The sequence below is a fragment of the Theobroma umbraticum genome, unplaced genomic scaffold (assembly GCF_002168275.2).
Source record: "Theobroma umbraticum cultivar Fairchild unplaced genomic scaffold, ASM216827v3 scaffold_130.0, whole genome shotgun sequence".
Taxonomy (NCBI): Eukaryota; Viridiplantae; Streptophyta; class Magnoliopsida; order Malvales; family Malvaceae; genus Theobroma; species Theobroma umbraticum.
Window position 1 is genome coordinate 1,670,790 of NW_018397264.1, and position 15,892 is coordinate 1,686,681.

Sequence of the window (15,892 nt, forward strand, 5' to 3'; positions counted from 1 at the left end):
TATGAGGTCAAGGTCCAACCCCAAGTGTACAACTTGCAGCAGCTGCATTACTTCCGAAGGAACTTGAAATTGGTTTTGCTTAGTGACACTGCTTCATCGAGATGATCAAAAAGCATTCTGCACTCACTGAGAAATTAGTCGAAGAAGCAACAAGCTAGCTGCAAATGACCCACCATGTTCCTTTCTTTCTTTTATTGTTCCATTCCTTGGGCTTACTATCAATCAGCCCACAACTGATTTTCAGTAACCCTAATGTCCTGCATCTAATTGATTTAATAATTCGTTGAGTCTGTTATTTAATGTTAATTACATATAAAAATATTATTTTAGCAAGACATCTGCATGAAACAAGAAAGCCGGATAGGGATAAGTTTTCTCCATCCTCTTTAACAATGTCAAAATAAATCATTAGTTGTCAACCCTATAGGCTTTTGATGCTACACATCTCCAATCATTTCATCAATAGTTGTTTAGATTAATATTTTTTTTGGAAAATTGATTGCATGAAAGGTAAAGAAAGGTCCAAAAATATCAACCTAAAAACAAAAAGATAAGGACAAAGGGTTCAAAAAATAATTTGGAATAAGTCCAACAATTGGGAACAGACAGGTGTGGGATGCCGCCATGACCAAACGAAGACATTTTTGGAAGCCGACTTCAAGTCAATTCCAAAAGAAAATAATGAACAATCTGTCTTTGTCATTTGATTTCAACATCCCAAATTATGGGTCTATTTTTTTTTTTAATTCCTTTTCAACCCATTTTGTGGAGATTCGACAATGCTCATATTGCAAAAATAAAATATTTCATAGTTAAAAAGATTTTGGTGACACAAATTATTGAAAATTCTAATATATGATGCCATTTATATTTATAATGGTAGAGTTGGGTTCCAATTTTTTTTTTCTTTTTGGTGAAAGGCAAGAGTCTTAAACAAGACTTTTTAAGGTTATGTTAGGAACTCCAATTTGGATTATAAATATTTTGTTTTATAATTCATAATTTCAAGATTTTAAACTTTGAGAAGGTGAGAGTGGGAGTTATAATTGAATTGAATTTGACAAATACCTATCTTAAAAAGAGTAATTTGAAATCCTAAAAAGCATTTTTTTTAAAATCCCTTTTGTAATTTCACCTAAATCCAAATATATATATTTTTTCAAAATTATTGTCAAATAATGTATTTGGACTTTAGAATCCAAATTCCAACTTGGAATCAAAAGTGTGAATTTTGTAGATTTTCAGTTTAAATTATTTGGAATATTTATCTAATAATTAAATTTAATATATTGATAAAATTAAATGAGTAGATTATAATATGTAAAAAAAAATCACAAAAAATTTATATAGAAAACTTAATTTTTCAACCCGTTAAAAGTGAGAGGACGAAAATTAAAAAAATTGAAACTTGATTAATAGATTCTCTTTTTATAAAATTTATTCATAAATTTCTAATTGCTACTCACTTTTCAATATAAAAAAAACCCAAAATTTTTTAAATAAAAAACACTAGAAATTCGATCTTTAAAAGCTTATTTTCATCTTTTATCAAATACAAAATTGTTGTTATTGAATTTGTATTTGTAATTTTGTATGCATACACATATATGTATTTTTCTTTTTGTAATGTATTTGTAATTTGTAAAATTACAATAATAGAGTAAAATAGTCATTTAATAAATCATATAGTTACAAAGTCTGCTAATAAAAAGTATCTCTGGCAAAAGAATACAAATAAAACCACAAAAAGTGAAAGTGGGTAATGAAAAAAATTCTATTTTGAGCTTAGAAACTTCAAATCAAAGCCCTTCCATTCCCAAAATTATTAGATATTGATTTTTTGATAATTCCGTACACATCTCCATCTCTGTCTATCTTTCTCCATCGCTATGTGTCTCTCCAATTGCGGTTTGCCCTTTCTTTATCCAATTAGAATTAACTCATTCTACTCTATCAACTCCCTCTTCTTTGTTTCCCCTTCTCCTCCCCTTATCCAATTAGAATTAACTCATTCAATTCTATTAACTCAAGTTGCATACATTTTATGGCATTAAATATAATAAAAAGAAATTTTTTAAAAAATTTTTAAAGTTTATTTAGAGTAATATGGGTAACAATTTTTTTAAAATTTTTTAAAATTTATTTAGAGTAACATATTTTTTTATTTTCATTCTATTTTATGATTTTAAACTAAGGAATGAAATACCCAACTAAGAAAAAAAAAACTGTCTAGCAAGAGAAAAAAAATAAGAAAAAAAAACAAGAAGTAAAAAAAATGGAAGGAGGGAGGGAGGGGCACGAAAATATTAAAATCTTGGAAATTGAGTGAGAAGAAAAAAAGAAAAAAAAAATCGGTTAGATCATTTTATTAAAATTAAAAAAATATCTAAATCATGTATGAGGATTACTATAAGATATTCAAATCATGTATGAAGAATGACTGTGAGATACCAGTGATATGTTGTTAAAAAGCATAACAAAAAAATACCAAAATTTTAAAAGCAGATAGACATATGTTTTCCATTTAATAGATAATAACACATCAAAAGGCACAAATTAAAAGATAAAAAATGACTAAAATACTATTTGCACGTGAGAATCATTATACTTTATAATTTAGATATGCATGAAACAATTAAAAAGGATAAGAGCAATCTTTGTATTCCATCTTCTTTTAACAATGTTAAAATAAATCCTAAAAAATTGTCAACCCAACAGTGTATGATGCTACATATTTCCAATCATTTCTTCAATGGTAGGATTGAATATTTTGATTGGAAAATTGATTGCATAGAAGGGAAAGAAAAGGTCCAGAAATATCAACTCCACAACAAAAAGATAAGGACAAATGGTTCAAAAAATAATCTGGAATAAGTCCAATAATTGGGGACTGACAGGCATGGGATGCCCCATGACCAAACCAAGACATTTTTGGGAGCCGATTTCAAGTCAGTTCCAAAAGAAAATAATGAACAATCTGTCTTTGTCATTTGATTTCAACATCCCAAATTATGGGTCTACGTTTCTTTTTTTTTTAAATTCCTTTTCAACCCATTTTGTGGAGACTCGAGAATGCTCATATTGCAAAAATTAAATATTTCATAGTAAATTATTGAAAATTCCAATATATGATGTCATTTATACTTATAATGATAGAGTTGGGTTTCAATTCATTTTTCTTTTGGGTAAATTCTACATGCATTTTTAATGATATGATATTTTCTCAAATAACACTTTAAGGTTTTTTTTTTTTCACATAAGACCTTGTAATTTACTTTTGTTTCCAAAATATTTAATGTTATTAAATTTCCAATTAATTTTTTGTATAAAAACAACAAAAACCTTTTTTTTTATAATTCTTTTTTTTGTTTAATTAAAGAAAAATTTTGAGTGTTTTTTTAGATTTCTTGTATGACTTTTATCTCACTTTCTCTCCTTGGTCATTTTTTTTTTAATTTTTGGGTAGTTGTATGTATATTAATTTGTTTTTTTATTTATAATCCTTAATTTAGCTCTTCACATCGTATAGCAGTAGTTGGGATCAAAGTTTGATTTTAACAATGACAAATTGACAATCAATTGGACTCTTTTAAACTTGAATATTAAGCTATTCTATCTATGCCTATATAGCTGATTAAGAAAGGTATTGCTTATGTGATAGCACTGGTAATTACACTACTAGGAGCATCTGTGGGCACTGGTAATTACATTAATATGGTTTTTATTTAACCTTAATGTATGTATTGCGACTCAAAATTTTTTTTTAAAAAAAGAGTGCGGAGAGAAAGTGAAATAAAAATCTTGAAAAAATAAAAAAGTGCTCAAATCTTTTTTTTTCTTTAATTAAAGAAATAAAAAATAAAAACATTATAAGATAAAGGTTTTTATTGTCTTTTTACGAAAGTAGTTAAAAATTTAACATAGTTTTTTTTTTCAAATAAAAGTAAAATATAAGGTTTTATTTGGAAAAAATAATTTTAGAATATTTCATGGAAAAATGGTATACCATAAGGCGTATATGTAGAGTTTATTTATTTTTATAAAAAGCAAGACTCCAAGGTAAGATTATTTTTAGTATTACGTTAGGAACTCAAATTTGGATTTTAAATATTTAATTTTATATCTCATGATTTGAAAGATTTTAAACATTGAGAAGGTGACAGTGAGAGTTATAATTGAATTGAAATTGACAGATATCTATCTGAAAAAGAGTGATTTGAAATCTTAAAATGCCTTATAAATCCCTTGTGTAATTTCACCTAAATCCAAATATTTTTTTTGCAAAATTATTATCAAACAATGTATTTGGATTTTAGAATCCAAATTCCAATTCCTAATCAAAAGTGCGAATTTTGTAAATTTTTAGTTTAAAATTATTTTTAAAATTTATTCAATAATTAAATTTAATATATGGATAAAATTAAATGGGTAGATTATAACATGTAAAAAAATCACAACAAAATTTATATAGAAAATTTAAATGTCTCAATAAAGCGAAGGTTAAAAAATTTAAACGAGATCAATAGATTATCTTTCCTATAAAATTTATTTATCAATTTTTAGTTAAAATTCAATATTTAATATAAAAGCCACCCAAAATGCTTTTGTAAATTTTGTATGCACACATTTACATATTTTTTTCCAATTTTTATACTGTATTTGTAATTTGAAAAACTACGTTAACAGGGGTAAAATAGTAATTTAAAAATCATATGGTTGCAAAGTCGGCTAATAAAAAATGAATACAAATAAAAATATAAAACAAAGAAAAAAAAAATGGTAAAGAAAGAATTGTACTTCGAGCTTGAAACTTCAAATCAAAACCCTCCCATTCCCCAAATTATTAGTTTTTGATTCTATTAACAATCCGTACACATCTCCCTACCTATCTCTCTCTCCAATTGCGTTCTGCCCTCTCTTTCTTTCTCTCCTCTTTTCTCTTAATCCAATTAGAATTAGGATTAGAATCAGAGCTCCCTTCAATCTAATAGGCCATACTCTTTTTATCTCTTTGAATTTTCTTTTATTTTCAAACACTTTGAGAATTCTCTCCTTTGCTAATCTGAGTCTTCTGGCGGGAACTCAAACAGCTGGCGGGAAGGAACCAGCGTTTTCCTCTGGGAATTCTGGGTTTTTTTTGTTTCCATTATTTATTCTGTAATAACCCAAGGAAAGGTGAATTTTGAAGCTACACTGATGGCGAACCCACCGGGGAACCATCAACAAGAAGCGAATCACGCGTCGTCTTCTTTCAATGGAGGAAACTTGAGCAACGGGAGTACCATACCCGACAGCTCGGGGTCGGGTATGAAGCATAACCCCGGTATTGCCTTGGATTGGACCTTAGAGGAGCAAGCTATGCTCGAAGAAGGGTTAAAAAAGTGAGCCTTTTTTTTCCTATTTATGATTGCATAGAATTTTGGGTTTTTGGTGAAATTTTGTTCTGTGAATTTTGAGACTCTTTAATTTGAAGTTTGAATTTTTAAATTCAATTTTAAAATACAAGGAATGTGAATTTTCTTGTTGGATTCTTGATTGAATTGTGGTTTCTTTATTGTTCCTTGGAACTGGTTGGAAACTATACATAAGGAAATAGTCTACATCTTACTGTGTTCGAGTTTATAAATGGCGGGGAAAGAAAAAGGAAGAAATGTTTAGTAGCCAGTAATCGTGGGAACAACATATTATATCCCATCATTGATCCTTCTCAGAATTTTAATGGAGATAGAGGTTGTTTTTCTGAATGTCACTGATTATGTTTTACCTAATTATTTATTGTTTTGTTATAACCATGCTGCTGTTAACGAGCCAATTGAACTCTTTTGACATTTGAGCTGATGAACTCATTATTTAATTTCTTTTATCTTTTCTGCTTTTTGTTGGGAGTGGGATCTGCATCAATAGTGCTTGCTCTAAATCTTTTTGTATTCGGCAGGTATACAATTTCACTTCTATGGTTTGAGGTGTTATCTATATTCCCAATTTACATATCATATTTGCACTTTGAGTACTAATATGATTTGGATTGTGAAAGAGGTGTTTTAAGTGCTGTTTGAAAACCTTATGCTTGTTAATATAAACTTTTGTCATGCCAAGACACACTATGTATTTTTGCACCAAAGGTAAAATGAAGTGTTGTGCTTGAAATAACTGACCTCATAGACATCAAGCTTCTATATAGTCGAACATTTGTATCATCATTAACATTCGGATAAGTTTTGACCTTAGTTAATGTATCAAAACTTAAAGAATCACCTCTCCTCTAAACTTGGAATGCATAAGTTTTATAATCTAAAACATGACATTTTTGTGAATGGTCTTTCCACATTTTTCCAAATGGCAACCAAAAGATTATCACTAAGTTAAAACCGTACTGTTTACATCTTTCTTTGAATCTGAACTTCTAATCAAGTGCCTCACATCTCTCAAGCATATTATTTCCTCCTAAGTCTTGTTTCTGTATAATATTCAATCATTGAATTCCAATCGATATCTGACCTGCCCATAAGAATGTAATTCCATAAACTTTCATTTCTTACTCATTTTTTTTATCATAATGGAAGATTAAATTTAGTTGTGGTCGGAATCTCAAATTGGGGAATTTTCTTTGTAGTTATGGAATTTGTGTTGCAATTAATTAGGCTGATACCTTTACTACAATATCTTGGAAAATCTTTTTTAATGTTTAATATGAATATTGCAATTAAATCAAGTTAATTTTTCTTGTAATTTTTACCAGCCTCCTTGTTTTTATTTGTTTTGTTTCTTATGTTTCCTTCCTTTTTCTTTTTTCTTTGGCTTCCCTACGATTTTGCAATCTTTTCCTATGTCACTTCCACACTCCTGCTCTTTAAATACCCATTGATCTTCTTTACACGCCCTTCTTATTATTGACCTTGCTTACCTCTATCGAGATCACCCATCTTTAGATCTGTAAGAGATGGGAAAGAAAAAGATAAAGAAATTAATATTTTGTGATCATATATAGTTTTACTAATGCTTGCCATTGGTATCCTAGAGACAAAGACAAAGGCTTTTTATAGTGGGTTTTAAGGTGTCTAGAGTTTATTATATGTTGTTCTATTTGTTCCATTCTTAGTTTTGTTGTTAGTCTTTGTTGAGCTATGTGGATAAGGCCTTTCTTTAGTGTAAACCTCCTCCTTATCTGTAGATATCATACGGCTTGGTGCACTATAATGTGTTTACTTTCTTTCTTGTCAAAATAAATAAATAAATAAACAAAGGAACTTAAGGTGACTATCTTTTCAAGTAATTTGAAATGTATGGTGCACCAAAGGTATAACGGATAGCGCATGCTGTTTGGTTTCGTTATCTTATTTCAATTTTGGCCATGAATGGTGCTAACTTCTATAGTAGCACATGCTTTCTTAGCTGGCTGGTTGGTGCTATGGAAGTTCCGTGTGTCATACTGAAATGAATTATGACTTATCAATATGGAGACCCCTCTATTGAGAAAGAAAATAATAATTTTATTTAGCAAGGTTTCTTTTTTGTTTTTTTTCCCAAAACTTTTATCCTTGACAATATTAGATAAATGGTATCATAATCTTTTGGTCCAAATTGACATTGGAGAAAAAAGAACTCAAGCCTAGATCAATAAATCAGCCAACGGAGGGAAATTTATTCCTTCCTGAAAACCACAATGATAAGAGAAGAAGTAGTCAACTTATTGACTAATTTTGCTTACTTAAACAATGTCAAAGTTAGATGAGACAAAATTTTGAGATTCATCTAAAACAAAAGGAAGAGAAAATGAAGAAATCATCTAAAAAATGTTTCTTGTAATTTTAAACTCAATGTTTCTTTATAATGTGAAAGATGATGAGGTGAACAAGAACGAGCAAGAAGATCAGTTTATGAATGTATAAAAAGAAGAAGAGATTTGTTGAGATATGAGTAAGGAGGTAGCGGGCAATGCTCTTGGGCCATGTATTATAGAAGGGTAGGGTGGGAGTTGGTGGGCTATGGCTTCATATTTAATATAATAAGAAGAGAAGAAAAGATATATTAAAAAAATGCATATTCATGTGCATTTGGAAGCTTGGAACACAGGGTGAAGCCTTCAACCAATTATATTGGTGGCAAATTCTGGACCTTGTTTCTGCAAAAAAAAAAAAAAAACATTTATTGCTTAAATAACCACACTTGATGGGATATCACCTGGATGGGTGGTCCAAATGACCTGCATTTCTTGATGCGATATTGTCAAACTATGACCCAAATGCTTTCTGAATTGATGAATTCCATTCTATAGCTAGTGGGAATAGTAGCCCCCTTTTGTCATTTTGAATTTATAATTTTCTTGGACTATCAAGTAGCTGGGGTGATACAGCCACATTAGGAGCTGCTAAAATAATATTGCTATGTTTTCAAAATTTTTCATTTCCTCCTTTTTTTCATTTTTTAATGAAAGTTTCCCCTCCTTTAGAATGCATTAAGACGACCTACAGTTGCATTTCTCTCTGCAAATGAAAGTTTGTAACTGACGTACATGCTTGCTCCATGTTGAAATCTAGAGTAATTAAGAAGGTAACGAAACGCTTGTCTGTGCATTCTTGTCGTCACCTGAACAATAATTATCAAATAAATTAATTTTCTGACACATTTGACGAAGATGCGTCTTCAAATATTTCACTAACATGCATTGAGACAACTGCTGAATATCTGTAATCAAGTAGGTGGCAAAAGTCCATGGAGTTCGCTGCACGTGTTGAGGAGAGGACTGCACAGATTTGCTTCTCTCCTCCTACCTTTTGTTGCATTATAAAACTCTGATATTTGATGTGGAAAATTGAAAATGGGTTCCTTAGTTATTTATTTTTAACTATGTTCTTATAATTTCTTATGTTTCATATCTATAATCTCAATCATTTCCCTGATTGTAAGTTGTCTAGGATTAGTTAGAAATAGAATATCTGCTTGGATTTCTTCGAGCCAATTATTAGACAGAAAATCGGTGAGTGATTTAATATATTTAGATATGATTGATTTTACAATCTGGATTCATTATAATCTAATCTTTTTCCTTTTCTGTTCTGTTCTTTGCCATGAAAAAGTTAATTATGGGATCCTTATTAATTATTAAGTGCATATATATATATATACTAATTTGACCTAGTCTTTCAAACAACCATTGGCAGGAGGTACTACTGGTAAGATTGGGTATCGAAGTTTTTTGCAGGGAGGAAACAGATAAAGAGAGAATAATTCTCTCCCTCCCTCCATTCGTTTTTCTTTTCTTTTTTGGTTGATTAACTAATTACCAAATGAATCCTCTAGTAGATGGAACGTGCTATTTTTTTCCAGCACATTATTTTAGTTTTGTTATTTGATTGGTCTTTTATTTTTCTTTTTGTTTTTTATGTCAATTAACCCAGTAACTTCATTTTCTAGTTTTAATGAATTCAAGTTTTTGTGTTTGCCTTGTATTGACTTCATCCATTTTGATTTTTCACCGAGGTGTTTAAGTTTTGATGTAATGTTGGTATCTCCTTGCAGATTTGCATTAGAATCGAGCATAATTCGTTACGCAAAGATAGCTATGCAGTTGCAAAATAAGACAGTCCGAGATGTGGCTTTGCGTTGCAGATGGATGACTGTAAGCCTTACTGTTTTCATATGTCTCTATTTAAACCCATTGGTTATTGTTTACCTGAATTGTAGAATGAATAGACTCATATACATAACCATATTTAGAACATATATCACAAGTGGCTTTAAGCATGCTACTACTCAAATAAGAAAGGCTGTAAACATTGAATTGCAATTCATATTTTTGGTATCATTTCTTATTTCTATTTCCGATGATCTAGCATTTCTGCTTGGTGAAAAGGATATTTATTCTGTGTTTTCCGAGACAAATTTTGTTCATGCAGATATTATTATTATTTTTTTGATATTTGTATGATCTGGTTTATGCTTTATGCAGAAAAAGGAAAATAGCAAGAGAAGGAAGGAAGACCACAATTTGGCCAGGAAAAGTAAAGACAAAAAGGTATGGTTTACTGATTCTTTCTTTTCTGTGTGCATAGCTGTAGTAACTTTAGCAATTTGTGTTTTATTTGTTCCTTGACCATGCTTAGTTGGTTATTTCTAAGAATGCATAAAATTAGACATCGGCTACAAAGCAAGTCTCTCTCTCTATGACACTCACATACTGTCCTTTTCTATTTATCTATCTGTCTATCTCCTCTTGCACATGGGCACACTTGAAGAGATGCAAATTACTGTTTCCATTCACACTGGAAAACTCTCTTATGCAGTAAGGTAGTGGACTGAAGCTCATTGACCATAGGAAAGTTTTTGAGTTTAGCATAGTATTTTATATTTTTCATGGTAGAGATGTTGGATGGAGATTTAACTAGTACCTGCTCCTAAGCAGCTATTTCTTTGGTGGAGTTTGATGGATGAACTTAAGTTATGTGGCATGTTCATTCTCATATATGCTTGAATCTTGTTATGGGTGAATTAGGATATAACATTGTCTTTTCCATCATCTTTTCTTTGAGGCCTTTGTTTTATTGGAGCAGTCCTTTGTCTGCTGGTCAGTAGTTCTCTACTTCAACTGATTTTTAGACTTTGGAATATATTAGATTTAATAAGAAAAATTTTCTTTCAAAGTTACGTATTTGTGATAATATTTTTTTGATATGATGAGAACTAGGGCATATTTATATTTTAAACCATTCCTTGGAATCATAGATACTTAGGAATATGTTTTGCTTTTGATTTTCAGGAAAGAGTTGCTGATCCTTCAACAAAGCCTGCTCATTTTGCAGCTCAACCTAATGTTTCTCCATATGCACCCCCAATGATTCCAATGGACTATGATGATGGTATTCAGAACAAAGGTTGGATTTTATCTTTGAAGATTTTTACTCCTAATAACTCAAGGTTTAGCAATGTGCTTTGTTGCTTCTTATATGCAAGTTTTACTTCCTTAAAAATACTATCTTTTCGTCTGCATTTTTTAATTAAATTTTCTGTAATCAGTTGTTTTCTGTTTCATCAAGATATATTTGGTACAATATAAAAGAAGTTTTATTTACATCATCTTGAGGCAGAGAGACGGAGTCTTAGTGTATTATGTTTTATTACCTCACCAGTTGCATTGCGTTTTTGGTGTTTTCTTATATGCTATATTTGTTCACACTTCTTATAGCTGGCATTGAAGGTTGGTAGCTTGAGCTGTTTGTCAAAGAGGTTATAATATTTGGTTGAAAAAAAATTGTTATACTTTTGAAGGAATTCAACAGTAGGTGTTGAAGCAGTATTTCTTTCTCTTTTTTTAGCCTGCGTTTTTTTTGGCATGACTTGGTTGGTTCCCTTTTTATGTCTAGTTACCTGCTTAATAAACAAACAATTTCAAGTAAAGAAAAGAAAGGGAGAAAAGTGAGATGAAATTTTTCTGTTCTTTCCATGGATACTTTTAGCGCAGCCATGTTTTTCGCAATTCTTTGCAGAATGCAGGTTGCAGAAAAAGGGTCCAGGTCATGCTTAATAATATTACAGAAAGAATTATAAAGTAACTGCAATACTCCATTTGGTTGGTGTTTTTGCTACTTGCTTTTGAAAAATTACTGTAAAGAAAAGTAAAAGGTAAAAAGCAATATCATAATTTATTCGAAATGGGCAAATAATTAAAATGTAACATAAATTACTGCATAATTGGTCTACATAAAAGTAAAATAATGCGTTTTGTCATTTAAAAGAATTATACATTTTGTGCATGATCTTTGAAAAAGAATTTTGCTTTTATATTTAAATGGGCTTTTTGCCATTTTGCTTCCCAAAACAAAAAGCAAATAGTAAAAGCACCAACCAAGGTAGCCCAACGAATGTTTTTTCTGTTTTTGTTCTTCTGCAAATGAAGCCTGAATTTAGATTTATAGTGTCTGAAATTTGCTGAGCATGAAAACTTTTATGTTGTTTATGTTGTTATTGGAAATTTAATTGAAAGCTGCATTATGCTGTTTGACAGCCATTGGTGGTGCAACAGGAGAACTTCTGGAGCAGAATGCCCAAGCCTTCAATCAAATATCTGCAAATCTTGCAGCTTTCCAGGTGAAGTACCCATCTTCTGAATAGATCGATTGTACTTTATTCTTCTATTTATTTAGTTTGCATTTCAGTTTTCACTGTGCAAGGACTAGTATCAGATTAAGGTCCCTTAACCCTCTCTTTTGAACATCTTGATTTCTCACTTCTTTTAAATCTGGTATAAGGTATTTTCGCAAGCACATTGATTTTATGAAATCATCTGCCCTGGGGCCAAATTCCTCTTTCTCTAATACATACTCATGCCTACGCGTGAAAGCACTCAAGAAGTAGTGTAAGCTCAAAAACTATATGGTTTGATACAATCAGCTCCAGTCTTCATGTCCATTAGTTGATTCAATAACTGGTAAAACGAGGAATTATTAAAGGAATTTCTCATTATGTCTAAATTTTACGAGGTTGGACGAAATTGAAAGGAGTGCTTTATTTCTATCTGTCCAAGAGAAGTAGTGTATGCTTCAAATGTATTAATAAATAAAAGCATTTGTTATTCTACAGGTGAAAGCGGTTGCATCATTCTGAGTTCAGATTAGAATTAGTTTGTTTGGGCATTTTGTATGCTTGTTATAAAGCTACAGAAAATTATTTGTTTTGATATTAACATCATGATGGTATTGATTTTGTTCAAAGGTTAAAGGAATAAGTGTAGCATGTCTGTGGATTTAGATTTCTGTATACCCTTACCTATGCTTTAAATATTTAGAGAGTCTCTGCAGTTAATATCAGCTGTGGTTTTTTTTTTTTGAAAGTTCGTGAATTCATTAAAAACAGAGGGAACAATTGTTCCACCTCTGAAAGGAACAGCAGATTTTGTCCTGTTACACTTTCACGCAAGTACAACATACCAAAATCTACTCAAAAATCATAACGCTTCCGCTATATACATCTCAGCACTCATTGTCCCCCTAATCACCTAAGTCAAAAACCCAGATAGCCTCAAAGCACAAGAGGCCATAGCGAAAAAGAAAATAAAAGAAAGGGTCAGTATCAGCCCAGCTATACATTTTTCACATCCTTTCCCTGTAAATCCAACATGTAATATTTTAGAGTTAGCATTCTTCAGAGTGTAGCTGCAATAAAGAACGTGTAAAAGTGATGTTAATTATGACTGTCATACCAGAAAATAGCATTTCTAGCTGTTCATGTGGATTAACCAAACGTTCTGATTTGCTATTTGTTTGCTTCAGTTTTGGTGGTTCTCTAACAGAATTTGTCTCCTTTATCATTTTTCAGATACAGGAAAATATTGGTCTCCTCTGCCAAACTCGTGACAACATTTTCAAAATCATGAATGAGTAAGTTCCAGTTTTTGCTGAACCCCTTTCTATGATACTAGTATCTATTGTCACATGCATTGTGTGTGAATACTTGGTTTTTCGTTTATTTTACTAACAATTATATATAAGTTACAGATAATTCTAAAATATAAAATTGTACAAATAATTAAAATTTTGTAATATTAATTTATAGATGATTCAATACTATTAGATTAAGAAAAACATTTTTTTTACTCTTTAAAAAAAAAGAAAAGCATTTTTTAATGAAAGTCATTAAAATTAAAATTCTTATTTACACATTAATACTATTAGATTAAGAAAAGTATTTCTTAATGAAAGTTATTCAAAAGAATTAGACTTTTTATTTACAAATTGGATAAATTTTGTTAATATTTATGGCAAAAAGTATTTTTAATGATAGTCACTTGATGTAATTAGGATAATAAAAAATATTTAAAATAGCAATTTAAAAATATAATGAGTAAAAGTTTTCATCAATGCAAAATATTTTCAACATCTGTACTTTTGTACTTATTATAGATAGATAGTGATTGAAAGTTAAGTTCAATTTTAGAAAAAAAGTTGAGCTATTTAAACAATATTCCAGCTTACGCACAGTTGCAAACTGTCTTTCTTGACATGATAATTTGATTATTTAATACATTGTTTTCTCAACTGCAAGGATGTAGATGCGTGAGTGTTTGGCACCCATAGGTGCATGGTAGGCTTGGAATGCAAGTTTAATTTCATGCATTTATAATTTATTCGAAAGTATTTTTGCAGTGTTTTTTGTCTTTGTGTGTGTCTTTGAGTTTCACTGGATTATACAGTACTACAAATTAATGTTTTTCTCATCGCTTTTGTTCACCTTACTGTTATACAATTGGATAATATGCAGGTCTGCTTCTGTCTTCTGTATGCTAAATATTGTTAATGGCAGTTGAACCGTCTTGCTGGGCATAAATGTTAGTTAGTATCTGCCTCTAGGAATGTCTATCTGTTGTTTTCATCCAGGTTATAGTTGTATGGATTGTGTTGTCTCCTTTATATTCTGTTCGCTGTTGGATGGGGGAAAATTTATTATTAATGTTTTTTGAGAAGTTCCATTAGCAATTGGTTTATCTTTCTATGAATGCTTCATTCACTCCAAACCAAAAGCCATTGCATTCGACAATCCAAGTTTGTGCTGAAGTTAGTATATTTAGGCACCCTTATAATCTCTAGCATTGGAAGGTAAAATTTAGGAAACATGGGTGGTTGATAGAAAGGACTTAAAAGTACAGCAGGTGCCCTTTGTATTTATGCTTAGGATTGTTACATGTCTGTTATTTTGGTTTCCTCTCACATGGGAAGTGCCAGATTTTAGAAAAGATTAAATCACCTGACTTTACTTAATGATAATATAATGCAGTTTATTGAGATGTTTGGAAACTTCTCTTTGGGGGTTTGCTTGGTCATGGCCACTTCTCAAATCTGAGATAATTTTATATTTGCAACAATCCTGTTATCGTTGCCATTCAAATCATCCGTGTTTTTACTGAACCCATTTTGTTTTTCTTAAAATAACGTACATTGTGTATTCTCTCTTGCTCTTTCTCTCTTCGGGGTACAACAGTGTATCCTCTAGTAGTTATTATTTCATAAAAGTAATATTTCATTTTTTTTATCAATTACAAATTTGCTAATGGATTAAATTCCTGCTAATTGAGTATGGGATTGTGAAGAGGTCAACTAATTTTTGTACAACCAATTATGCTTTTGGATTCTCATTTCTTGGTTTAGCTTGAGGATTTTCGTAACTTGATTATCGTTTCATTCACTAATATAATTCTTCTATGCTTCTATTGCAGCTTGAATGACATGCCAGATATAATGAAGCAGATGCCACCACTTCCGGTGAAAGTGAATGATGAGCTAGCTAGCACCATCCTACCACGTTCAACCCATATGATGCAATCATGATGCTGCCTGCGACTCATCGAAGTCTCCTGATTAGTTTCTGCGTAACAGTGCATGGGACGAGTCTATGCTCCTGCCTCAAACCTGAACAAGAAAATAGCTGTGGATGAGGTTGACCCGCCTTTTACCATTTGAAATAAATTCTCTTCCTTCCTTGTATGTAGAGGCTTAGTAGCTTCGTGGTTCCTTTTGCTTTCTGTACTCAATAGTTTGTTTCTTAGCTGATACTGTAGGAGGTGATTTAGGGCTTGTATAGGGGGACATATACATTAGAAAAGAGTTAAAATATCAATTTTAATTCTTTGTTTCGATATAGTTTTTGCAAATTTTTCTCTGCTTTTTCTTTGTTGGGTGTTTTTCTTAGTCTACCGACGGGCGAGGCTGCGGATTGTGGACGTAGAAAGATTGTCTGGCGGGTTGGCTGACAGCATAGTGATGGGTTTGAACTTTGTACATTTGATATGTATTTTTGGGTAAATTATCACCCAGGGATCATGATCACATATGCTATGATGTCAAGAGAGATGCAAGTGCAGCCGTTTGATTTGAATAATATAGGGCGGAAGCAGCACTTTATT

At 31.0% G+C, this 15,892-nt stretch overlaps 1 protein-coding gene across 2 annotated transcripts; it reads left to right on the forward strand.

Moving 5' to 3' along the window:
* Positions 1-4,790: 4,790 nt before the first annotated feature.
* Positions 4,791-15,625, forward strand: LOC110421183 (uncharacterized). Of its 2 annotated transcripts, none has more exons than XM_021434695.2 (7): positions 4,791-5,381; positions 9,520-9,619; positions 9,950-10,015; positions 10,757-10,871; positions 12,020-12,084; positions 13,312-13,373; positions 15,206-15,625. In XM_021434695.2, the coding sequence occupies exons 1-7, from the start codon at positions 5,197-5,199 to the stop codon at positions 15,315-15,317; spliced, it is 705 nt and encodes a 234-aa protein (XP_021290370.1). In that variant the 5' UTR covers positions 4,791-5,196; the 3' UTR covers positions 15,318-15,625. The 2 variants fall into 2 exon arrangements, with proteins under 2 accessions (XP_021290370.1, XP_021290368.1); XM_021434693.2 differs by having other exon boundaries at positions 4,796-5,381; positions 12,002-12,084.
* The last annotated feature ends 267 nt before the right edge of the window (positions 15,626-15,892 follow it).

Bases quoted from the DNA above. Each gene is read 5' to 3' on its own strand.
- LOC110421183 (XM_021434693.2), top strand. From the start codon at position 5,197: ATGGCGAACCCACCGGGGAACCATCAACAAGAAGCGAATCACGCGTCG. The intron at 5,382-9,519 runs GTGAGCCTTTTT...ATCTCCTTGCAG, and splicing joins CTCGAAGAAGGGTTAAAAAA to ATTTGCATTAGAATCGAGCA. The intron at 10,872-12,001 runs GTTGGATTTTAT...GCTGTTTGACAG, and splicing joins TGATGGTATTCAGAACAAAG to CCATTGGTGGTGCAACAGGA.